We start from the raw sequence: 26,099 nt of genomic DNA on the forward strand, positions 1-26,099 counted from the left end.
ATAAAAAATAATAATAAAATAAATATATTATTATTATTTAAATAAGAAGTCAATTTTTATAAATGTAAACGAAACATGGAACCATACACCGAAAATAGAAAGGTAACTGTCGCAACTGGGGATCGAACCGGGACATTTGTCTCACTGGGACAACACTTTTACTGAGCACTAAGCCATTGATACCTGATTAAGTACTTTCCTATTTTTAAGTACCAATATTATCCTCAATTGATTCGCTTTTTTCTGTATATTTCTTTATATCTTTTGTATAATTACAAGGTTCCACCCAAATATTGTCTCTGACACACCTTTTGAACTTTCCACAAATCTAGATCTAATGGTAAAAAAATATTACATTGATGGGTATTGTGTATAACCTACAGAAATTATTCCATTAAATTGAATAATTAAATATTTTGCCACAAGGTGTGGAAATTAATTTTAATGAAAGCTTGGAAGGAAGACCGCCCTTATATATTAATGTTGATTGACTTTAATGATCATGCCATTATAGGTCAAGGCTCTCTCGTATGCAGTATTGTGATAAATATATTACGGTTTCAGACTACAATTCTATTATAAATAGATTACACACAATTGATAATTGCTATAATGTGTTAGCTGATGTTTTAAATAATCCTCTAATGAAGTATAGATTTATAATTTGGGAGGTGGTCAATGGGTACCGCCGCCCCGGGAACCATACTCTGGGTTACCAACACCTCTGCCACAGGTCACCTGAAGTGGTTCGCTACGTTTGGTGACTTAGCAGGGGTGCCCGGGCTCATGGAGGGTTGTGCGTTCTGGATCACACTGATGAATGGGTCGGCCTACTCACTGCGGGGCGGGCCGGGCTGGGAGAGGCCGGTTGAGGGAGATCCAGTAAACCGGTTATCGCTGTCCGGGCCGCTGGATAGTACAGGGGCCCGACCCTTGGGCTCACGACCAAGGGTGGGCTGCCCCATCAGCCAGCGAAAAAACCCTGCCGCTGATGTTGTGCCGGTTCGTGACCGGTGAGGACCCAGCATCTAGCGTTTGGGGCGCACTGGGCGACCTCCACAGCCGGACTCTCCTGCCCATTGCCTGGAACCGCAGTCAGAAGAACATACCTTACATTTTGTGTATCCAGTTGCTCCACTCTCCAACTCCCCACCCAACCTTTTTAACCTAATCCTTCCCAACCCATCCTAAATCCCACAAACAAATAAAACAAACTTAAAAACTATGAACTCACAACAAATTAATATAAAGTCAGCGACAGCGAACAGTAGGAGTCCTCAGTGTGGACCGAGGATGAAGGTGAATTTCGCTAACATTCGCGGTCTGCACACCAACCTAACTCCCATCCACCACCACCTTCTCTCACAAAATCCCCATCTCCTCTTCCTTACGGAAACACAGATTGCCGAGCCCCCAGATACCTCCTATCTGAACTGCCCAGGATATCATCTGGAAAGCCTTTTCAGGCCCAAAGGAGGTGTCTGCCTTTACAGCCGTGCTGACATCAGCTGCGCTCGTCTCGCAAATATCGAGAGCGCAAAACACGAAGTGTTATGGGTACGTGTGGATCTCACCGGTATGATGAGAATTTATGCGTGCCTATATCGCTCACCAAACCTTGCCGAATCAGACACTGTTGAGTTGTTTAAATACTTGAGTGACACTGTAGATATTCTCTTGCCCCGTTACCCATCGGCCGAGTTTGTAATCCTGGGGGACTTCAATGTTCATAATGAACAATGGCTGAAGTTCTCGGGCCCAACAAACTCTGCCGGTAAATCTGCGGAATCCTTTGCCCTTATCCATGGACTAAGCCAACTCGTAGAATCTCCGACCAGAATACCAGACATCCCATCACATCGAGCCAACCTACTCGATTTGTTTCTCACTAGTGAGCCACTCGGGTACAGAGTGGAGGTGACAGCGCCCTTAGGATCCTCTGACCACTGCCTGATTACCACCTCTGTCCCATCCTCCATGAACCGTCAACCCGACAAACATGTAAAGAGGAAGGTATGGCACTACAGGGCAGCAAAATGGGACGGCATGCGGTCTTTCTTCGACGCCTTTCCTTGGAGTACTGTATGCTTTAGCTCCGAGGACCCATCAATTTGTGCAAAAAGGAATAATTAAAAATAATTAAATAAGGAATTACATTTTTTTATCCAAAAAAATGTCATCATTTCAATGACAGTTATTTTTTCAAACTTTCTTCAGGCCGGTAGGTATATTGATTATTCCGATTTGATAGCTCATAGTGGGAATCGTGATTATGCTACCTCTGGCGGGATAAAAATGTAGTATTCAACACGGCCACCATCTTGAACCGGAACGTAAAGAACAAATTTACAGACACACCGAATGGTCGAGTTAAAACAGGACTCCGCTGTGCTCAGTCAAAAACGTATATAGTTTTTATATTAGTATTTAACTGTTGTTAAGTTTAATTTCTTGAATTTCATTTCAATTTTAGGTTTTTCTTTATATATTTATTCAATTTATAAGAAATTGTCAAACCTTACAACACTTTTTATAATTTATAGGTTTTTGTTTCCAACAGACTTACACAAATTACGCAACCAAACCTCGTGGTTGAGTGGTAAGTGGTAGACTAGCAATCCGAAGGTCGCGGGTTCAAATCTAATTAAATTAAGTGGGTAAATTTTAATTTGTGTTATTTCACAATTTATTCATTAAAAATAATATATAGTATACTTGCGACACGTTTGTGGAAGATACTCTCAGTATCACCCTGATGTAAGACCACCATTCAGAAATGAAACGTTGACTGAAATGGTTATTAGGTATGTATAATCAGGTACTCCCCCGCCTTACTTTTCCCCATCTCCTTCTCCGCCCCACTACCTTCAGCCTCAGGTACCCCAATTGGGGATGCCATGGTCTCACTGCCCCTAGATGGTTGGGAGCTGTGGGGACTCTTATGTGGTATTCACATTAGAAAAAAAATGCAAACTTAACCGTGTTAATCCGGGTTATCATTCCATAGTCAAATAACTTGCGTTCCTTTTACGAAAACGGTCATGACGTCGGTCGCTCCTTTGCACATTGAAACAATCAGCAATCACAACCACGTGCACAAGTGCTTACGTGTAATAAAGGCATAATTGGCGCTTGTCCCCTTTACGGTACAACTTAATAAAATAAAAATGTGACAGGAATTGTGTCGCCCTAATCTGCGAGAACTCGTATTAACCTAATTCATACAACTAAACCCCCGTTCCGACATTTTTAGCGATTTGTAAAGAAGGAATTTTAGGTTTTTCTTCTGTGTTCAAGATTCTTACACAAAACTTTATATTGTGCACAGACATAGGAATTAATAGACGAGAAGATAATGGCGAGGGGTAAAATCAACTGTTGAAGAACGAAAGGAGTGAAGCTGACTGTGATTCATCAATAAATCAATCTGACAGTAAATAGGCATCTCGCATTATAATATCACCATTTACTTCTTAAAAGTAAAATCTGCTTTTGAATGAATAGACATTTCTACATGGGAGCGCAAATTACTCGCCACGTTATGAACTAATTTGCGAAGTCCAAATTCGGCAAAGTAAGGCAGCTTCTATTTTCAGAGTCGTAGTTAGTTTCAGAGTATTTAGTTAAGACACTTTTACAAATGTCTCATAATTTACTTACCCCAGTAAACAACGATGAGCACACTTGAGAATCGCTACATTGTGATGTGATAGTATATGTTTCTAAAACTGATCCATATAATACGGTGTGAATAAGCTTAAAATAAAGTAAAATAATGCTTACTTATGGAATGTAATACGACAATTGGGTTTATTCTCTTTTTCACATCTATTTTTACAAGTTTTCATATCACAAGTCAACATTTTGCCGTGTAATTTCGTAAAATGAACCGATGATGCCTCGACCATAGTTCGCACAAGAATGATGACGTCACGTTTTCAAATTTCACTTGAGGCCATATGCGAGCCCAGCCGGCTCAATGGAACCGGTATGGGGAGTGTAGGGCAGGTCTACTAATATTCATATGTCTATGGGTGAAATTATCAAAGTAGAATACAAAAAGCCACGTTAGTTTGCTAGAAATATTTTATGTTTTGTAAGCGTGTTTTCAGTTTTACGTGACTGATGAACAACCATTTACCATACATTAATGATTTTTTATCAGTTGTGAAATTTTTTAAACACGTTTATTAGTAAGGCCTGTGATGTATAAGTTTCTACGTACATTTTTGCACTTCTCTCTTTCCAAAAACTAATTATATATATTATATGTGTATATCGTTTCTGATTTTCGTAAATCTAAAAATATTCGTAATCATCGAAATCTGAAATGAATATTCTGATTAATTTAATATTCCAAAATATTTCGATAATAATTGAAGTAAACGATAATTTATATGTATATTATTATCTGAATAATTCGCATCTTTACTCGGGATTAATTGGTTAAATGGACCGCAATTTGTTAGAAGGGGCGGATGAACCATTCATTTGAAAGTTTGACTTTTCTCTCGGTCAACCCAAATACGATAAAACCCTTCGATGGAGTTGATTGCGTAATTACACTTCTCGCAAAAGGAGGAAAGAGCTATTTTAACCTGAATAATAAAATATTCAACCTAAAATAATACCGATACCTATTATAAATAGTTAAGTCCGCCACGCTGCCGCTCGACACAGGACACACACACACTCTCCTTTATATAAATTGACAAATAGATTGACTTCTTCCTTGCCTCTTCCATTGTCACGTTTCAGGGACTTATTCGTGTTCTTGTTATACCAATTATTCTTTACCAGTCATTTTATTGTGACACCTTATGAATTCTTTCTGTCCGGAGTTAACAGTGATACTTTGAAATCAGAAATATTAATGGAATAAAGTAAGGAAGAGAAGGGAATGATGGGGTGGAAGCTACCTAGCTATTTACGTTTGATTATTAATGGAATAAAGTAAGGAAGGGAAGGGAATGATGGGGTGGAAGGTACCTAGCTATTTACGTTTGATTATTAATGGAATAAAGTAATGAAGGGAAAGGAATGATGGGATGGAAGGTACCTAGCTATTTACGTTTGATTATTAAAAAATAAGTGTTTAACCGCAATGAGTTTATTAACTCCTGGGAGTACAATGCTTTATATAATATACTATATTCTGTATTGTATACTTTTAATAAAAAAAAATAATAAAAAAAATAGTTCAAATTATTTGAAGCATACAAATATACGGTACTATTATATTGATATTTTAAACAATTTATTAATATTTTTGAAAAGGTTTTCAATTTTAGGGTTATTTTGCCTTAGTCGGAAGTCAGAATCAATTTTTATTATTATTATTTAGGGTTTTGACATATTTTTTACTTCGCTTGTCCCACTAGGGATATCCTGTGTCGAGACAGGCTAGTTTACAATGATTTTATTTATTTAACGATAGGTACATTTAAGGCTAATTTCGAAAGATACGTAGGAGGTTACGGTAATGAGATTAAATAACTTATAATCCAGTAATTAGTAGCGTGAAATATCCATACAAATTGAAAATTAAAATTTAGATTTAGATTTGGGTGAGTTTACTAATTATTTCACGACCTGTGTTGATAATTCAGTGTTTAGACAAGATCTTATATTTGTTTGGATTTTTAATTGTTTTGCTTTGTCAAGTCGATTATTATAAATTTTAGTAGCAATTTATTTGAAATTTCGTTATCCAAATGTTATCAAATTTTTTTCAGATATTTGTAAGTGTTTGTGAGTTTTAAGTCATGCGTTATGTGTATGTAATTATAATTTACTTTTTTAAAGATATATGTTAAAATGGTTTTTGCGTAATCTAGTACTTTAAATTTGTTAAATTTATCTACAGTGCTTGTTATTATGAGACTTAGAGTATAACATCAATTTTTTTATTCTTCATTACAAACGTCAACTTCGCAATATCAATTATATAAATATAAATAAAGCACACATAAAAATAGAAGTCACAATATAGAAAGTAGATTAACATTTCAAGCGAATACAATACAAAGGCTTACAATGTTTACATGTAGATAAGACAGTCAACATACATCATAGGCATACACACACTCAAAGGAACTCAATATACTACATACTCATGGGCATATTTGTACAATTACATGCATACAATCAGTAGATACTAATGTATTTATAAACAAATTCAAAATTTAAAAATTATTATTTGCATTAAAAAAATGCTTTTTTTAAGTTGATCCGCTTTTTACACCTATTGGCAAATTATTAAATATTGAAAGTACAAGATAAGCGAATGTTCGTTGGCAGATAATGAAAAGATAATCCGTGGAAGTATGATCTGTAGGTATGGATTTTAAACTAAACGGATTTCGCTAGTTTACACAAACGTTTCTACTCCTTGACATCGAAAATGAATTTCTGTTACAGAATGATTTTGGATATTTTAAATCTTTTAAAAAAATGTTCACTAAATTCAAAAATAATGACGGTTCATACCAAAGATATTAGAGTTCTTCTAATATCTTTGGTTCATACCTCTCGATCTTATAAAACACTCATAAATATACAATTTATCCTAAATTTGTAACGGTATTTTACGCTCGTCAGAACCAACAATGCGTGTCTTCTTAAAACACAATAATTCATCTGGCCTATCAGCAATCTCGACATTTGAAATATTGGAAACCATACAAAAAGTTCTCAATCAACGAACAGTTTAAAAACCAATCGGTTCTGTCTATTTAAATATCGAACAAGTTCACGGTTCAATTATTTCCAAATGAGCTCCGGAATGGTTGTTATTTCAAACCAAGAAATTTCCAATATTTTATATTGTCCCTTCAATAAATTTTAATCTTCGCCTTCTGAAAGGGGGACAAGACAGTTAAAATGTGTTTTAATAAAATGATGAGGTGTGTTACCGTTAGGTTGACTTTACACGTTTATTTATTTGCTACGATTATTCTATATTTTTAAATCCGTAAAATGAAGTGTAGTATTAGATCTCGTACTGCAAGCAAAATTACCGATGTTCGCAATAGCTTAGAGTTTTATTACCTGCACCTACTGTTTGCGGAATATTCCCAAGTAACATACGGTGAAATATCACCATTTAGAATTGAAATAAATAGTGAAAGCTCAATAAACAAATAAACAAAAGAGTTGCTGTGTTTTGTGACAAGTTTTGAACAAGCCAGGAACTTACTACCGAACTTTCCTCTCCATCTCTTTCCTGTCCCCCCTTCCTTCACCATCACAACATAACCCAATCGAGGATGCATAGTCAGAAAAGGACCCTCGAAAGCTCTGGCAAAACATAAAGACTCTGTCTGGAGAGAGCTACATCAAGGTTGATTCCTCCCTTGAAGCAAACAGCCTCGCAACACACTTCAAAAATAAGGTTGAAAACATTCGGGCCCTCAGTGTAGTAGGATCGCCTTCTGTCGCAGCACCAAGTCCGCTCTCTGGTGACTTCACTACTTTCGCAGCGGTAACGGAAGAAGATGTCACGCGTGCTGTGATGTCTTGTCCTAATAAACAATGCACACAAGACCCCATACCTACCTGGCTCTTAAAGAAATGTCTTCCGGATATAACGCCTATAATTACCGCAATTATCCAGAAGTCACTAGTAAATTCACTTGTACCGGGAACACTCAAAAAATCAATTATAACTCCGATTCTAAAAAAACAAAATCTTGATACAGACAATACGGATAATTACAGGCCAATATCTAACCTACCATTTCTGTCAAAACTGCTTGAGAAAATCGTTGCCAAACAATTGGTGGGGTACTTGAACTCGGCCGGTCTATTTGCCAAAAATCAATCTGCTTATCGACAGTTTCATTCAACTGAAACTGTCCTTTTGCGGGTAATTTCAGATTTGATCATCGGGATGGAAGCAGGTTAGTTGGGTTTGGTATCTGTTCTTGATATGAGTGCGGCATTTGACACTGTAGATCATAGTATTTTATTAAATGTGCTTGAAACCGAATTTGGCGTTCGAGGTGATGTACTCCAATGGATGTCATCGTACCTGTCTGGACGAGTAGCTTCAGTAACATTGACCGGTCAGTGGTTGAGTGGGCATAGCGCTTGGGTCTCACCCGAGCGTCGCGTGTTCGATTCCTCGGCTGGCTAAGTCCTCCATCACAACACAAGCAACATTTTCGGCTTTCTGTGGTGGTAGTAGGAGATTTTCAAACATTGTTGGGTTATTCGTAACCCGGGAATGTTTGTCTTTCTTTTAAAAAAAAAAAAAAAAAAAAACTTTCAATAAATATACATCACCTGAAACTCCCATCGAATTTGGAGTTCCCCAGGGTTCTGTACTGGGTCCCATTCTCTTCATTCTATATACTAATCGTCTCGAACGACTCATTCACTCAGCTGGCTTTGAATCACAAGGCTACGCGGATGATCGTTTGATTTTCAAGTTTTGCTCCCCGGATGAAAAAGACGTCCTTAAAAACGAGGTGGTTAGTTTCATTGACACGGTTTCAAGTTGGATGTCTGTTAATAAACTCAAACTTAATCCGACAAAGACGGAATTTATTTGGATAGCTTCTCCTGGAAGACAAGCCCTCATCGACTCCAGTCCAATCCGTATTCAGAATACAAATATAATCCCTTCTACGGAAATAAAATTTCTAGGTTTCACTTTAGACAATTGTCTTTCTCTTGAATCGCAAATTTCAAAAACTGTAAGTGCTGGCTTTTTCCATCTAAGGCAGATAAAATCAATTAGGAGATGCCTTCCCTTTGATGGAGGAAAATCACTCATAAATTCGTTCGTTGTCTCACGTATGGACTATTGTAATAGTGCATATGCTGGCCTACCTAAAAAACAATTCAACAGAATCCAGTCCGTTTTCAATGCTGCGGCGAGAATGATTTTTGGTGAATCTAAGCATTGTCGTATAACCCCGCTTCTAAGGGATCGTCTTCATTGGCTTCGATGCCCTGAAAGAATAGAGTTCAAGATCTGCTTAATGACCTTCAAAGCATTACAGGGAATGGCGCCAGCCTATATATCGGAATTATGTGTCCGACAAAACCTAAGCGATAGACAGCTTACTCCGAGGTCAGCAGATCTAGATGTTACCAATCGTTTAATCGAACTTTCTCGGTCAAATCGAGCTGTTTACTATGATCGCTCTTTTCGTGTAGCTGGCCCACTCATTTGGAATAAACTTCCCCCAGCCCTTACCAATATACAAAATTTGGCTGAATTTAAACGGGTTTTAAAAACAAAACTATTCAAAAAATCATATTTAATAATTTAAAATCATTTATATTCTCATGAATCTAAGCTTCTTTTTTTAATATACTATAAAAAGCCAGGTTTTGAAGCTTTCCGGTAATTGTTTGGTTTCGGTTTCCTCCTTATTGTACTTTTATGTTTAATGTCCACCTATTATATAATATTTTAATGTTTTCTTGTTTTATATAATATTTTAATTTTAAAGTTCTTATTTTTCGTGCACTGTCACTGTCTTTTATTGTTGTCCTCTACTAAAATAGCACTGTTATTGTTAAATTTTACTCTCTGCTTTTGTGTAAACCGTTTATTCTTTATTTCATATTATGTAATTATTTTTTTTTTAAAGGAACACAATAGGAAATTTTATTTTAAGTTTATTATAGTTAAGCGCACTTGAAGTGAAACAACACAAAACTGCGCTATATAAATGTTATGTTATTATTATTATTATTATAGTCCCACAGGTGCCAGCTGGAACTCTGAGAGAACTCTCTACTCTTGGCCCTGGTAAAGTGCAAATCAGACTTCAAAAAGGTTACTGCGTTTTGTCAATATTGTAGTATTTTGAAATGAAGGTGTATAAAATGCATGCTTATTTCAATTGGAAAATAAATCACAAGTTACAAATACCAAAAGTTAAAGAATGTATATATTTGGTTTTGATGACGTTTTAAGGTGTGCCCTAGCTCTAGCTCATTACATGTGTCGTAAATAACATAACTTCCTTTAAGACTAAACATGAAAATAGATTAATTTACCTGCATTATTTCCTGTTTTGCCGGATTGTTTGTAAAAATAGAAACTTGTTTAAAATAAGATCGGTTTTGAGATTTGTGCATCCGCACTATACGTGAGCTGTGTATTATCCTGGCGGATGGAAATAAAACCCCCATCCGATCATCAAGTTCCTGTCCAAGCCTCGAAACTTGGCAGGATGGAGAGCTGCTGTTTGGGAGTTGAAGCGATGTTGTGATTAAACTCTATCGGCTCTGAGCGGAATTTTAAATAAGTTGCGTGGTCAATATTTCATGTCGTGACATATTGTTTAATTGAGTGAAGGGTGGCGCAGTTGATTAACCTTTGTCGCCTTAGCACAACCTCGATTCCTGTCATCTGATGTACTTTAGTATGTACATATTTTAAAAGTTTACTTCCTTTGAAAAAAGTGTTATTATAAAAGTGATATTTAGTGTTTTTGTACTTTTTTTAAAAGCTTCATAGACTTAAATTGTGTTAAAAATTTAAATACTACAGATAAATAATTCGATACTTCGGTACCAGCCAATTTCGTTTTTTCAAACGCAATATTTTTCAGTTTTCTTCGAAAAATTGGATGAAATTTGACGCGCAGCACTCGAAACATCGCTCAATCATTATGTTTCGAAAATGCTAATAACTCCTCTGTATGGAGTGTACGAGTATAGATCTTTTATCTGCGCATCTAACCTCTATTCAATTTATTTATCCCCCTTCCTGTTCTGTTCTATCCTCTTTAATAAACTTTTAAAGTCTTCATTGATTCAAGGGATAGGAGATAGGAGCTTCGAATAGAAAGTTTCCGAAGTGCTAATCGCTTTGTTGTTCGTTGAAGAGGCCCCGACAAGTAGAAGCCGTAAATAACTATTAAGATTAAAGCAACCAATCAACTTACACAATGGTTTATAAAAACTTCTCTTGGCAGTAATATCAGTTACTCAACTAGAAATTAGGGCTAGCAGAAGATGGCGTGTTTCAAAAGCGATCGATCAAGGAACAGCAACATTGATAATTAACGGCAACGATGAAAGATGATACACATGTGTCGAATTTAGACATGATACATGACTTACGTGCACTGGTTCGATTTTTCCCTGACAAAAAATTCGGATTAAAAATTATTGCCCTAACAAGAAATCCGGGTATCATTTCGACGATCTGGAGGCAAACCACGTGACCATATTTTTGACACCAGGAACGTTCGAGAACGCTTTGAATAATTTACGACATCAGTCGTACGTTAAACGCCGAAGAGCTCACATTGAATTAGCCAGACCATGCGCAGTTCCCAAGCAAAGTTCGCTTAAGGTTAAACGCAACGCTCGTTGTATTCTACGTGTTCACAGATGGCGTTAATTAATTAATTTTGTTTAAATACGCTTTTGCAAGGCATTGCTTTACAGTATTAAGACAAATTATTTGTTTGCGCCCTCATATACGCAATATGAATATGAATAAATAGTTTTGTCCATATAAAAACTCAATTCTATCGAGAAAGGCATACAAATACAATATTGGATTGAATCATCGGTAAAATATTGTATTTGTGTGCCTTTATCGAAAGAATTAAGTCTTTAAACGAACAAAACTATTGATTCATATTCATATTGCGTATATACGGGCGCAAACAAATGATTTGTCTTAATATTGTAAAGCAATACCTTGCAAAAGCGTATTTAAACAAAATTAATTCATTAACGCCATCTGTGAACACGTAGAATACAACGAGCGTTGCGTTTAACCTTAAGTAAGGCAACGGTTTTCTGCGGTTTGTGATTAAAAGCGTATTATCCCCACTCCCCATACCGGTTCCATTGGAGCCGGCTGGGCTCGCGTATGGCCTCAAGTGAAATTTGAAAACGTGACGTCATCATTCTTGTGCGAACTATGGTCGAGGCATCATCGGTTCATTTTACGAAATAACACGGCAAAATGTTGACTTGTGATATGAAAACTTGTAAAAATAGATGTGAAAAAGAGAATAAACCCAATTGTCGTATTACATTCCATAAGTAAGCATTATTTTACTTTATTTTAAGCTTATTCACACCGTATTATATGGATCAGTTTTAGAAACATATACTATCACATCACAATGTAGCGATTCTCAAGTGTGCTCATCGTTGTTTACTGGGGTAAGTAAATTATGAAACATTTGTAAAAGTGTCTTAACTAAATACTCTGAAACTAACTACGACTCTGCAAACAGAAGAAATTTACTTTGCCGAATTTGGACTTCGCAAATTAGTTCATAACGTGGCGAGTAATTTGCGCTCCCATGTAAAAATGTCTATTCATTCAAAAGCAGATTTTACTTTTAAGAACTAAATGGTGATATTATAATGCGAGATGCCTATTTACTGTCAGATTGATTTATTGACGAATCACAGTCAGCTTAACCCCCTTCGTTCTTCAACAGTTGATTTAACCCCTCACCATTATCTTCTCGTCTATTAATTCCTATGTCTGTGGGTTTGAGTCTATTCTGGTACTTTTCTGTGCAGGATCGGAATGTTTGTTAAAACGGTTAAAAAACGGAGTCGCCTTTAAATCGGTCTGCGTAGCGACGCTACAAATGAGTGAGATGGGTAAATTAAAACACATTTTTAAAGGTTTCTAACTAAATAGTGTAACAATATATTCAATTATGGAAATAAGCCCGAACTTTTGTTCACCCAATTTGAGATTTGTAGTTTTTTACGTTTTTTACGCAGGCAGCAATTTGCGCGCCATTGTAAAAATGAATAGTAATTACTAGAACCAGCAGATTTTATTTTCGCCAACTAAATAGTGATGTTACAATCCGAGTTGCCTGTACACTTTTAGATTAATTTATTGACAAATTTCAGAAAGGGTCACGCCTCTTCCGTGCAACTTGCTTTGTTCCCCTTTCACTGATGGGCTAGTCGATCAATTTGGTTGAATATTAGTTTTTTTGGTTTTTCCTTAAAAAAAATCAATAACACTATTGTTAAATTTACAACAAACAGTTTATTTATAAACAAGCTCTGCTGTGTAATTATTATTACGCGTGACATCTATGTCAATTTTGATAATGCTTTTAGACGGTGAAATAGCTATCACGCATATTAATAATTATACAGCAGAACATGTTTATAAATAAACTGTTTTTGTAAATTTTATTAATATTATTGAATACATAAAATTAAAATAGAGTTCTACAAATCAAACTAGCCAATAGTAAAAAAAAATAAAAATTAGATATATATGATACTAAACTATATATCGAATCGAACACAATTGTAACAACTTGCACTTGCAATGTTGTTTAAGAATATTTAATAATTATTTTTCCGTCACCAAAATTTTTCTCTTCCTAGCTGAATATTAATTATTTTATAAAACTTCTACAAAATTTTCGGCAAATTGTACGAAAAATCTTTGTATTATATGAATTTAAGAAAAACAGTAATTTTGAAAAAAAAAATGCATGAGCAATATTATATTAATATTAAACAAATATTATATTAAGGAATAATTTAGGAAAATGTTTAACTGCCTTTTTTATCAGACTTAGTTAGCTCTGACCTCATTTCTATGCGCATCAATAATAAGAATTTCGATGGAAAAATATACTCGGACAAAAAACGGACTATCCTGGTTTACTTCACAATGTTTTTGGGACCCTACAGCAGAATAACCAGAGACAACCAGGAACTGTAGGTAGGTACTGAGTACTATAATATGGATGATGACTTAATGCATCCATCAGCGAATAGACGGAGATGGAGATGAAGAGTGTGTGGAGTGATTAGAAATGTCCATTTGCATACAGAACTCTGATACCTTATAGGTACAGGTTGTTCGGCAATCAAGATGAGAAATTAGGTCCCAGCGGATCATGACACGCGCTGTTGTCTCTAACGAAGAGTTTTGTCCGGCTGACGGATTATTCCTAAAACTCTAATCTGTTCAAGTGGTTGGGAACCATTATATTAAAAACTAGCATAAAACCAAGTTTGTTTTATATATTTAAAACAAATGCAGTTAGACAGTGTCAGACACTGCCGCAGCTATTTTTGTGAAAATGTCAATCGTGTATAGAATATAGATGTAGATCGATAAGTGTTGTAGATCGATGTGTATAGTATATTTAAATTATACACGTTTTTTTATTATTTTTAATTGTTTCATTCATCTGCAACTTACATTCAATAAATACAAGGCAGTGGTATACGATATAGGATACATATTGTGACTTTGAAATCATTTTAATTCCTCTTGAAAACCTCAATCTATTCAAGCTTTCCCCTGCGTGGTTGGTTTGTCCGAATCAAGTTTAAACAAGTTCTAAAGGGATTCACCTAAGAGCATGCGTTGTTTTTCGGTGTCATTCTATATGATTTTACTTTGCCCCCATATATCACTACATTTTAAGAAAATCAAGAAATTTTCTCATTTTTTCATGTTAACACTTTTTGAGTTTTAATTTACACAATTGATATGATTTGTGATATATACACTCCTCTTTAAAAATTTTTTGCTCACTCGGATCGGATAGTTGTCTGTTAAGACACGATTCCGGATAGATGAAAATCTTGGGTTTAATTTACAAGCCACGAATGTCGGATTGGTACTGGCTCAAACTTTCATCCTTTCTCTTTAAAAAGAAAGTTAAAAATTAGAAAGAGGGAGAGAAAAATATAGCTATCCGAACATCTTAAATCAACTGCCACGAGACCAAAGGTTGTCCATACACGCCAAAAGAATTACCTCATTGAAATTTCATAAAACCCAGAAGAATGCATGTTCTCGTGCCTCACCCGTAGCTCAGCAATAATGTATAAGCCCGGCATTAATCACTCTTGGATTATTTTAATTTAATTACGGCGATAAGTTAATGAGCGACTCTTGTCTCCAAGTCGCCATCGTCCGACCGAAGACTGAAGATATCGTTATTTATAATGACATTTTTAACTGAAAAATCCGTTAATCTGACGCCGTATCAACAGCAGCAGTGATTAATGCATGACTTCTTATAAATATAATCGCAGCTAAATTTATTTACTCAGGTTTATAATTACATTTATTCATCCTACGATACCCATTACTACTTCCTCACACAAACAAATAACGTATGTGACATTATTGCTGAGATTAATTTATTAATTAAGAAAACAATATTATGATTTGTAACATTCCTGAAAGCGATTATTATCTCAAACAGATATTATTAATAATGATACCACCAACATAAAAAAATTATATCATTTTTGACTTGGACAACTCAACAAATTCTCTTTACCTGAAAATATTCAGAATCGGGAAAAGGGATAAAGATAAACAGAAGGAAATAAAAGTTGAGTTTCCTGAATCGAAATGGCCTAAAATCCTCGGCAAAGAACACTCTCGAAAGAACAAATCCGAATGTACCCTGGGTTTCGATTTTCCAATCTAGGCGGCCCCAATCGCCGTCGAAAGTACATACATTGGTCGAAAGTCTTATTCTTGAGTCTAGTCGAAAGTACACACTTACATACGCCATACGTCATTATTCATTCCACTCCAACAACGAGTGGGTCGAACCACTCGTTGTTCGAGTGGAATGACTTGTGGAGAATCGATGCCCAGATCTATCATTTTCCCAGAGGAACCAGTTATGTATGATATTTCAAATAAATACGTCAATAATCGTCAAATTAGCCCCAAAAAGCTGACCCACAAATATCTTTTAATTTTTTTCGTTATTATTTTAAGACTTCTTCAGTTAGCGTATTATTGACTTAACTAGTATGTTGTATTGCATGTTTTATTTATGTTATGCTTTCGTTCTTTTGAATTTACTGCTGTTAAGTTTAAGATTAAGTAACTGCTGTTCGTAATTTAATTTACTGTTGTTAAGTTTAGGTTACTGTTGTTTTTAATTTAATTTATAATTTTACTAAGGGGAAGCTTATTTTATAGATGCAATGAAACTTTATCCGCTGGAATAAAAATCTAATTAAAAGCACTTACATAATGTATGGCCATACGTGAATGAATTGTATTGTGGGCGTATCTGTGTGCACGAAGTAAGCTAAATCTTGTGTTTTTTACTGATCTGTTTATTCTACACGGAGAAAACTTACTGATTTAAACTATAGCTAATTTATTAAAAATCTACCAGAATGTGTTACGGCGATGTCGAAACAGGTGTTCGTCAAAATTCTAATATTTTCGCATTTCGTCATTGAATGCTATCAGGACAAACACAGGTGCATGAACACATGTTCCGATATATCATGAATATACTAAAAGTTTATTACTACACACCATGCTATCCCGTTTGTCACAGGATTTTAATAAATCAGCAATACTCATTTTTGTCCGTGTATTTCTGTAGTCAGAAAACGGTTATTTAGCTTTTTGCTTTGTTTTCTCGACTCAGGTATGACTTTTGATAGCTTTGAAGTTATTGAACCTGTGTGACTTCTATCTGCGTAAAAGACACTTATAATATTTAGTGACTCAATCTTTGGATTTTCTAAATAAAATCAATGTCTTGGTTTTTACCCTTAGTAATAATATTCAAATGACCTTTTCGCCTAATGGTATGAATATTCAATTCAAGCACAATTTTGACGAAATGTCAACAATATCACCTACACGCTAATGCATCACTTTCACAAAAGCTTCAATATTGTTCAATTTAATATAATAAATACCAAAAGCTGACATTTACCTCCTTTTGTACAAAATAATTGCGGAAAAAATACATCAAGTAAATGGCAAATTTGCTTGGAAAATTATTATTTCTGACATCACTCACCTATATTATTAAGCAGTAGAATTTATTAGAAATACATAATTATTGCTTTATAAAGGGTGTATCAGCACATACGCGAGAGAAATTAAACCTGCGATTTCTGAGCACATTTGGAGTAAACAATGTAGACGTCGTTTTACTTACTATCCGACAACTTTTTTAAACAACAAAAAAATCCTTCCTATGTAGCCACTTGCCTTGTAGGTACCTACAACGAACAGTATCATATGTGATGGACCTAGTCCACGCTGGCCCAACGCGTTGCCAACTCGCCAACGACGTGTGAACGCCATTGCCAACGTTGGTGCCAATGCTCTTGGCCAATTCGCGAATAAAAACGATCATGTAGTTTGGACGGCAAATCGAAAATGGCAACTTTTAAAACCTTGTAGAAAATATATTCGTCTACATAAAATAAATATACCTTCACTGTTGTAATTTTTTTTTGAGAATAAAAAACAATGAAAACCCCTTTTCTCCGTTGGCCATTTGACCGATTTCGAATAGGAATACCGCACAGGAATTTCAACTGATCTCCACCGTCTGGAGCCAGTGATACTATGGCATTTCCAATTGGGGTATGTTGTGAGGTGAAGGGAGTTGGGAGGGGAAGGAGATGCGAAGAGGAAGGTTGGGGATTCTCTGGCTATTCAGGTATGGTCACCAAACACAGCTAAAGCAATTTCAAGCAACGTTTCAATTCTGAATGGTGGTCTTGTATCAGAGTGTAGAATACTCTCAGCGATACTAAGAGTATTCTACACTCTGGAACGTGTCGCAAGTATACTATATACATAAAAAAATCTTTCGCCGCTTTTCGAACCTGCTACCTTCGGATTGCTAGTCGAGATCCTTACCCCTCGACAACGGAGGGCGTCAAATCTAGATGGATGTGGAAATTATCGTATATAATCTTCGTAATTCATAAACATAAATAAGCGCTCACGCAATTATAGCACTACCGTCTCCGCTGAATGCTTATAGCGAACTGAAGACGGGGCCAACGTGTGAACGCTGTAAGCAGGTTTGCGCCACGTTTGATGTGTGCACGAAAACCACAATAATTGGGTTGACCATGCAACGGCCAAGTCGTCCTGCACACGTTGGGCCAGTGCATTGATCCGTTGGCTCATGATACGCACTCCGTCTAGTTCCAGGAGCACTGTACAGACGTTTTTTGACTGTTTATATGTATTCAGTATAAATAAAGTATAACATTATTAAGGTCCTTTTTATGCTGTTTCGGCTTTTTGATTAATCTCTCTCTGTTATTAAAAGTTTCTAAGAGATTTTTTCTTGTGTATCTGATCACGAGACTACGTCTAATGTAAATAATGTTTATTTACTTACTGTAAAAAAAGGATATACTTTCACCAGAGTCGCAACTGTCTAACTACTGCCAGCTACTGCCAACTACTGCCAACTACTGCCAACTACTGCCAACTATTGCCAACTACTGCCAACTACTGCCAACTACTGCCAACCGTCCGGAGCTAGTGAGACTAGGACATCCCAAACTGCGGTTTGTTTTGAGGCTGAAAGAAGTGGGAAGGGGAAGGAGATGAGGAAGAGGAAGGCGGGGATGTACGTAGCTGTTCTGGTCGCCAAACATGGCAAAAGCTATTTTACGTAGGTTCAATTCTAAATGATGGTATTTCATCATGGCATATGGAAAGTACCGCAAGAAGTTACCTGTGAAGTAACGCAAATTTTTTTAAAATAAAATTTACTTGAGCACGCCCAGATTTACAGCCGAGGATCATAATATATTAACCACAGGGCAGTCCTATATGTAATCTTTTTAAAATTAAAATTAGCGATAAAAATCTTTTTGCAAAAATTTCTGTTATACTATAACAAATAAATTAACCTTGACGCCTAACAAGAAGCTTTGAAAATGTCAATGTACTGCTATTCGCCGACGATATTAAATTATATAAAGAAATAACCTCATTAAACGACTGTCAAGTTCTTCAATCTAATATAGACATGCTAAATAAGTGGTGTTCACAAAACAATTTATATTTAAATGTAGAAAAATGCAAAATTTTGACCTTTTCCAGAAAAAAAAACATCACAATTTTTTGGCTATTCAATAAATAAAACAAATTTAGAAAGAGTAAAGGAAATGCGAGATCTTGGCATAATAATGGATGAGAAACTAGACTTTACGGCCCACATTCAACAAACTGTGAATAAGGGTATGAAAACATTAGGTTTTATATTAAGAACAATTTTAAATTTTAAATCTTTACAAATCATAAAACTATTGTACATATCCCTTGTTAGAAGCCTGATAGAACATAACTCCATAGTTTGGTCGCCCTTCTACAATGTACATATTCATAATGTTGAAAGAATTCAAAGAAAATTTCTACGCTTCGTCAATTTTAAACTTAACATCCCTTTAGAACACATAAATTACCAGTCATTATTGAATCATTTAAATATTCCGACATTAGAAAACAGAAAAAAAATAAACGACCTAACCTTTTTATTAAAATTATTGAACTCTAAATTCGATTGTTGTGAACTCCTGCATTTAATAAATCTACACATACCTACACGAACAACTAGGCAAATATCAACATTTTACATACATACATCTCATTCCAACTATAGTTTTCACTCTCCAATACAACGTTTACACAGTCTTGGTAACAAATACTTAAATAATATAAATGTATTTGACAATAATTTGAACTTGGCCAACTTTAAACGGAGTATGTGCGAACTATTTTTACATACTTTGTAAACTATTGTTATCAACTAATTTTATACCTTCTTATTAACATTATCGTTGATTTGGAGGATTTTGGCAAATTTTATATTTTTTGTCGCACTTATTTGCACTCTATCATACCTAATTTTTTAAACTCTTATATTTTATGTAACCTATATTTTGCTAAATCTGACATTTTTATATGTAATCTATATTTTTTTTTTATATAAAATGTATAACTAAAAAAATAAAGATGTACATTATTATATGTAAAAGCCCTATGGGCGTTTAAATGAAATAAAAATAAAAAAAATAAAATAAAGAACTCCCCGCGTGTTCAGGTTAAGACGAACGATATGAACTATAGTATACGCCACCATATCTGAAGTACGGGTGTTGAAGAGACCCAGATAAAATACTATTGTCAGAGTTCAACAAGTTAACTTACCTAGTCAACTCAATGTGCCACACAATAGTGCAGGCTCCACTGTAATACCTGGAAAACTGACTCTGTTTAGCTACATTTCTTCAATGAATTGATTGCAATCGATCTTTCAACAGTTAGTTTTACTAGTCGAACCGCCATCCATCGCACATTCATCCCTTAACCAATCATTTGACGGCATCAGTGTTTGCGTGGCTACGATCCTTGGCTGCTAATCCGGAGGTCGCGGGTTACAATCTCCGCGCGAATGAGTAAATTTGATTTGAATTTTTTTCACAATTTATTAATCAATAAATATATTCATATTTCATTTCGTATTTGAGGCACGTTCCAGAGTGGTTGATACTTAAGTTAAAGACAACCATTCAGAATCGAAACGTAACTTAGAATAGGTTTAACCGTGTTTGGTGATCAGAACCGAATAGCGTGGTACGTTCCCACCTTCCTCTACCTCATCTCCTTTCTCTCTCCACTACATTTAACCTCACAACTTACCTCAATAATTGGGGATGCTATAGTCTCACTGTCTACATCAGCGACAATTTGGGAGGCGGGTATGGGTACCATTTATTGGTAACCAACACCTCTGCCATAGATAACCCCAAGTGGTTGCCTGCGTTTGGTGACTGAGCAGGGATTCCCGGGCTTAGGGGATGAGGTTTGTCTTTGTGAGGCCGCGGATGCGTTTGCCCACTTACTGTGGGGGCGGGCCGTATAGGGAGAGACTAGTTGAGGAAGACATTTTGAACTCTCTAGCAGGACTCTCTTGTCCCATCGCCTTGAGCGATGAATTAATTGAATTAATTCGTTCGTCACTCCTGGACCCACCAGATTCCAACCCACCCCTCATAACTTTTCCTTGCGAAAACTTCATCTCCCTTTTCTCCTTAAAAATACCCCCTGCACAGCATCCCCAAAGATGGCATAGGCTTTGAGGAAAATATTTTTATTTTTATTATAAAAAAGTAATGTTTGGAAGTTGGAAGCACTTGGGACTAGTGTAGGTAGTAATAACATAATAAAATACTAACTGACAATTTTTGAAATACCTACGGGTGTTTTATTCAAAACTCGATCGCCTAACACACATCGGTCATTGACAAATGCTGTGGCCCATGATACATGGAACCGGAATGGTACCGTGGGGCATGGGCATACGTCACTAAGTAAGCAGCGGCCACGGCTGATTGCATCGCGGTGCAGTGGCGCGTGGTTCCGCCCTCCGGATACTGACTGAATCGTCCTTGATTACATTTGTATATTCGTCACTGGCCGGATTTGCATACATAACCCGAACCCTGGGGCGACAGATGATCATGCCGCATCAATGAGTCATTCGGTAACCTACAAATAGAGGGTAAATAATACTAAGTTCATGGCAATTCTTTCATATTATGCATAAAATATGATTTGAGATTTTAACGGCCAAAAGTATTATTGTCGAGAGTAATTTTTGGGTTATTATGTCCTTGTGTTGCGTTTTCTCTTTCTGTAGCTAACGTTTCTGAGAGCATTATAGAGCCCGTTCTCAGGTTGTTTTTTTGTCTAGATTTTTATTTTTCATGAGGTGGTGAATCATTTAAATTTACTGAATTTAAAGTTAATGTTCTTTATACAAATAGAACGTCGTCACATGCGTCTCACAATTTTTACCTCAAATGGGTGGTGTGGTGAAGTGTGTTTTTATATTCTTAGGCTAGCTGTTAGTGTACCTGGCTTTCCTTGTGTTGTGTTGTGAGGTTGTGATAATCTCTCAAGGTTTAGCCAAGGTTAGCAATGTAAGAGCCGGAAAATATTTTTGAAAAACATACTTTTCTCTATTTTTTGTAAATAAAATATGCACGTATTACATATATAAACCTTTCGGAAGTAATTCTCTAAATGATGGTCAAAACCTTATCAAAATCCATGTAGTTTAGAAGAACTAAGCGCACAAACAGACAGACACGGTTACTATGCTATAATTTACTATTTAGATATGTGGTTTCGTGTTGCGTGCGTTAACGCTTTTAGGGCGGTATTTAGATATAAAATTGAAAAAAATTAATGTGATTTTTGGCGTTTAGTTTTGGTGTAGCCATCAAGTACCCACCGGATACCAACTATTAGGCTTAGCCCCGTCGTCTCAATTAATATTAACGGGGTTTGCTCGATGTATTTTGGGTCTTCCTCTTCAGGAACAAAACCAAAACAATGGCCGGGTTAAATTTAACGCTTGGCAATTGCCTATTTGTCCGGATGGCCGAGATGGAAGTTTATTGTAATTCTGTACGAAACTTTATCTAAAAAAGGAGAAAGGGCAACACGCCGTAGTAACCCGAAAATCAATCACAATTATACGTAAAATATTTATTTATTATATGTAATATATATTTATTTATAGTTTAAAAAATCACGGAATCACCGTAGTCCCTGCCTGATTACCTACCTTTTGGAATCCTCGTTTGGGGTATGTTGCGAGGTTTAACGGAATGGGGAAGAGGAAGGTGGGGAAGCATCTGGTTATTCAGACCTGGTACTGAACACGGTTAAAGCCATTTCAAGCATTGTTTTGATTCTTTCATGATGGTGATATATATATATGTAAATACCGTGCCAGATTCCCAACTGCTACCCTAGAGAGCCAGTAATAATGGCATTCCAAATTGTTGGGGGATGTAGTTAAGCTGTAGGTGGTGGTTGAGTAAAGGAGACGGGGAGAGGAAGGTGCCAATATACATGAATTAATCGTAAAACAACACAAATTAAGGAAATCAAATTTACTTGCGGACGACTCTAGATTCGTAGTTGGGATTTTTACAACTTGACCACCGACGCAATTGATTTATAAATCTAAAAATTGGCAAATCTTGTTATAATGAGTGTGACCTTACATGCAAAAAGGTTTTTTTTAATATTTAAACCTGACAATTAACAGTGCATAGTAAAATTGATTCAATAAATTTAAATTTAAGATATAGTCAGGATATTCATTGTCTTTGGAAAAAGCTCCATTATACCAGGGCTGAATAGTCATTATCAGTGTTGGACCATGTCACTCCCATCGTGTTGTACATATTTTAACACGATAATTAATTCACTGAAGACTTTTCTAAATTGGACCATTAGTCTTCATTCGGCCAAAGAGTTCCAAAACCCTGGACAAAGGTTAAACGGAATTAGCCACACAACAACTGCGACCACTATTACTATTCACAGAGGCGATCAGATTATCTCCAACATCGGGACCCATCCGCCATACATCATGTAAACACTAATCAATCAAATGATGGAACTGTTACTATTTTGGTGTACTACATTTATGGGCCAGAGCAGAGGTTAGGAACCGAAAGAATTTGCGTCTCAACAAATCCGTGGCTAGGAATTTATTACAGAGATTGATTATTTCTGAGCAAAGTTGATGAAATAATTGTCTCTTTGCGTTAAGCGCTTGAATGGACACAATCTATATTGTACTGTAATTTTTTCACGATGTGGTCAACTTCGAACTTTGATAGGTACAAGCTTGTACAATATAGATTGTAAGCTTTGATGCACAAGTAGGTACTCGATCAAGACATCAAAGATGCGAAAACTCCAATTAGGTAGGAAATAATATGTTCAGTAAAAAATCAAATATGTACCCACTGATCAAATGGTATGGTATATATAATAAGAGGCATCGCTAGCAAAATTGTATATAATATTCATATAAGTAGAGAGAAGCAACGAAAAACACGGATTTTCCATGTAAATCATTTTTTAAACCTTCGCATAAATCACGAAATCATTTCGAATCATCACACATCCGACATCACAAAATAAAGTATAATCATCATTATCAACTTTGTAATAGATCTGATTGAAAGAGGAAGCATTACCTTTATATAAAAATAAAATAAAAAAATAATATCATTTTATTCTTCGCTAAGACGTTATCCAATTCCCACGCCTTCTCGGAATCAGATAACGATTGTCTTTTGGTTTCGAAGCCGCCTCCTTATCTTCTTCAGTTTCTCAGATTTCTCACAGCTCCGAATATTTCTTGGAACAGTTTTTGCCATCGCTGGAGCTGTAATTCGGCTGACTAATAAACTGCTATGTTTTGTTTGTGTAAGCTAATCTGGTGATGCAACCAGCCTTATTATTATATCCCACTGCCACACGATTTTATGCATACCGACTGAAGTGGAACTGTTATACCAAACTCTGTAATGGCTCGTTTGTGTAAACATTGAATCGTTCTGAATGCTCAAATAGTTAACTGCCAACAGCTATGTACCTACGTTAATATGAGTTCATCATTGGAGCATACTATTGGTTATTTAGTGTGATGATACAATGATCTGCTTTTTGACCTTGAAGGAATTAATTCCTTTGAATGTTTATTACGTATTAGCTCTTCAAACATTTAACAACGCAGATTTACGATCGATACGTCCAAGCAAATAAAAAATATTGCTAATGCAGACAGTTCTGATATTCACAGTAGTTGAGCATGGAATCTGTAGAAAAAATATTAAAGAGGACTGAATACAGTAGAAATGAGATGATGGGGATGTGTGTAAAACCGATAAGATCAATAAAGGAAACTAAGATGGACCGGACAAGTACCTAGAAACGCCTAATAACAATAATACTTTCTTCGGTCTTGTCAATAATCAGAAGAGTATATTTGAGGAAATGACTGAATATAGAATATGTGCTCGAAAGAGTTATACCGGAAGGTTTTCCCCTGTGGAGATATGTCTTATACATGTAGCGTTTAATACCACAAATATTTCGTTGTGTATGTACCTGTACATATTTTACCCCCATAAGGCTTTTACAAACATAAAACATACTGAAAATGTACAAAATATCATCCAGAAATATCATATCCGTACACACACATACAAGAAATCATTACCTGAATTATTTGAAAAAAACATTTCGTTTAAGTAAACATATCTTACCTTAAGAGATGGGTAAACAATAAAGTTCTCCGTGTGGGCGAGAGAGCTGTTTTATTTGTATCTTACATTCCTCTATGGCCTGATTCAATTATATTTTGAATATCGTTTACATTTTTAAACCACAAATCTTCTCTTCCTACGTGAAATCTTCATAATATTCAATATAACCTGGTGTTAGGCTGCAGGGATCTCCCACAAACATATGATTTTATTATAATCGTGAACTCATCTAGTTTGGAATAGTTTGATTTATAAAGTGGATGAACACGAGCGAGAGATTTATATTGTGCACGTTATGACCTGTAATACGATCCATTTAGGAAGTGTGGGACATGTGGTAAGTGCATATAAATGCGGCGCCAGTGATTTATTTAATATTTTCTTTTTGCAGTTCAACTAACGCTTGTGCAAAGCATTACGCGGTGGTCCAGTATACCTACCCGTTAAACAGTTCGTTGGCTTAATATGCTGTTCTTAAATTTTCTTTTTGACAGCCTATGGTCTGATGAGAATTAAGTTTCGATCTTTTGAATAAATGGGAATATGATTTTAGATTTCCATTACCAAATTTATTAGTGATTTATTATGCGGTGCTGCACTACCTCCTTCCTTAATCAACGTTTCGGACACCTTTACAGTGTCCATCATCAGGGCAGATATGATGTGATGATGGACACTTCAATGCTGCTCGAAAAGTTGGCTAACGAATGAGGTAGTGCAACACTGCATAAAACCCAATGACAAATCACCATAAAAAGGTACATAAATATATTTTTTAAAGTTGTGTTTATAATTTCTGTTTTCATTGTTTCAGGTTCCTCACTGTTCTGACATTCGTCGGACTATCCTCTTCCAAATTAGAAATTCAAAACAGATTGCACGATAAACGAAAAGAGGTAAGACAAACAAAAATATTTATGAGGCATTAATAATGATTGTAACAACAACATGAACAAATCGTAAAGATTTAACAAGCACTGAATGCCTTAAACCAACTGACCTTTTTGTAACCAATTACCACATTGTAGATACTTTTATTAAGTTCATGTGTTTTCAGTTTTTACAAACCAAGCGTTCGTTGAAAGTAGTCCAATCCCTATACATTATTGATTTTTTCTTTCACGATTTTTCTGGGAGATGTCAACTTCTTTTTCACAATCTGTACCCAGATACCCAATGTCTGGGGGCTACGAGTCGATAAGTATTATGCAAATAGA

The 26,099-nt window shown here is 35.7% G+C and overlaps 1 protein-coding gene across 2 annotated transcripts in view; it reads left to right on the forward strand.

Moving 5' to 3' along the window:
- loh (thrombospondin type 1 domain containing lonely heart) overlaps positions 1 to 26,099 on the forward strand; it is a 700,385-nt gene that overhangs the window by 154,181 nt on the left and 520,105 nt on the right. For both annotated transcript variants that reach the window (XM_089639095.1, XM_089639097.1), the window contains exon 3: positions 25,697 to 25,778. In XM_089639095.1, the coding sequence (XP_089495221.1) occupies positions 25,697 to 25,778 (82 nt within the window). The remainder of the gene's footprint in view (positions 1 to 25,696; positions 25,779 to 26,099) is intronic.

Source organism: Hesperophylax consimilis, chromosome 13 (genome assembly GCF_061612785.1).
Source record: "Hesperophylax consimilis isolate HC1 chromosome 13, BYU_Hcon_1.0, whole genome shotgun sequence".
NCBI classification, from domain to species: Eukaryota; Metazoa; Arthropoda; class Insecta; order Trichoptera; family Limnephilidae; genus Hesperophylax; species Hesperophylax consimilis.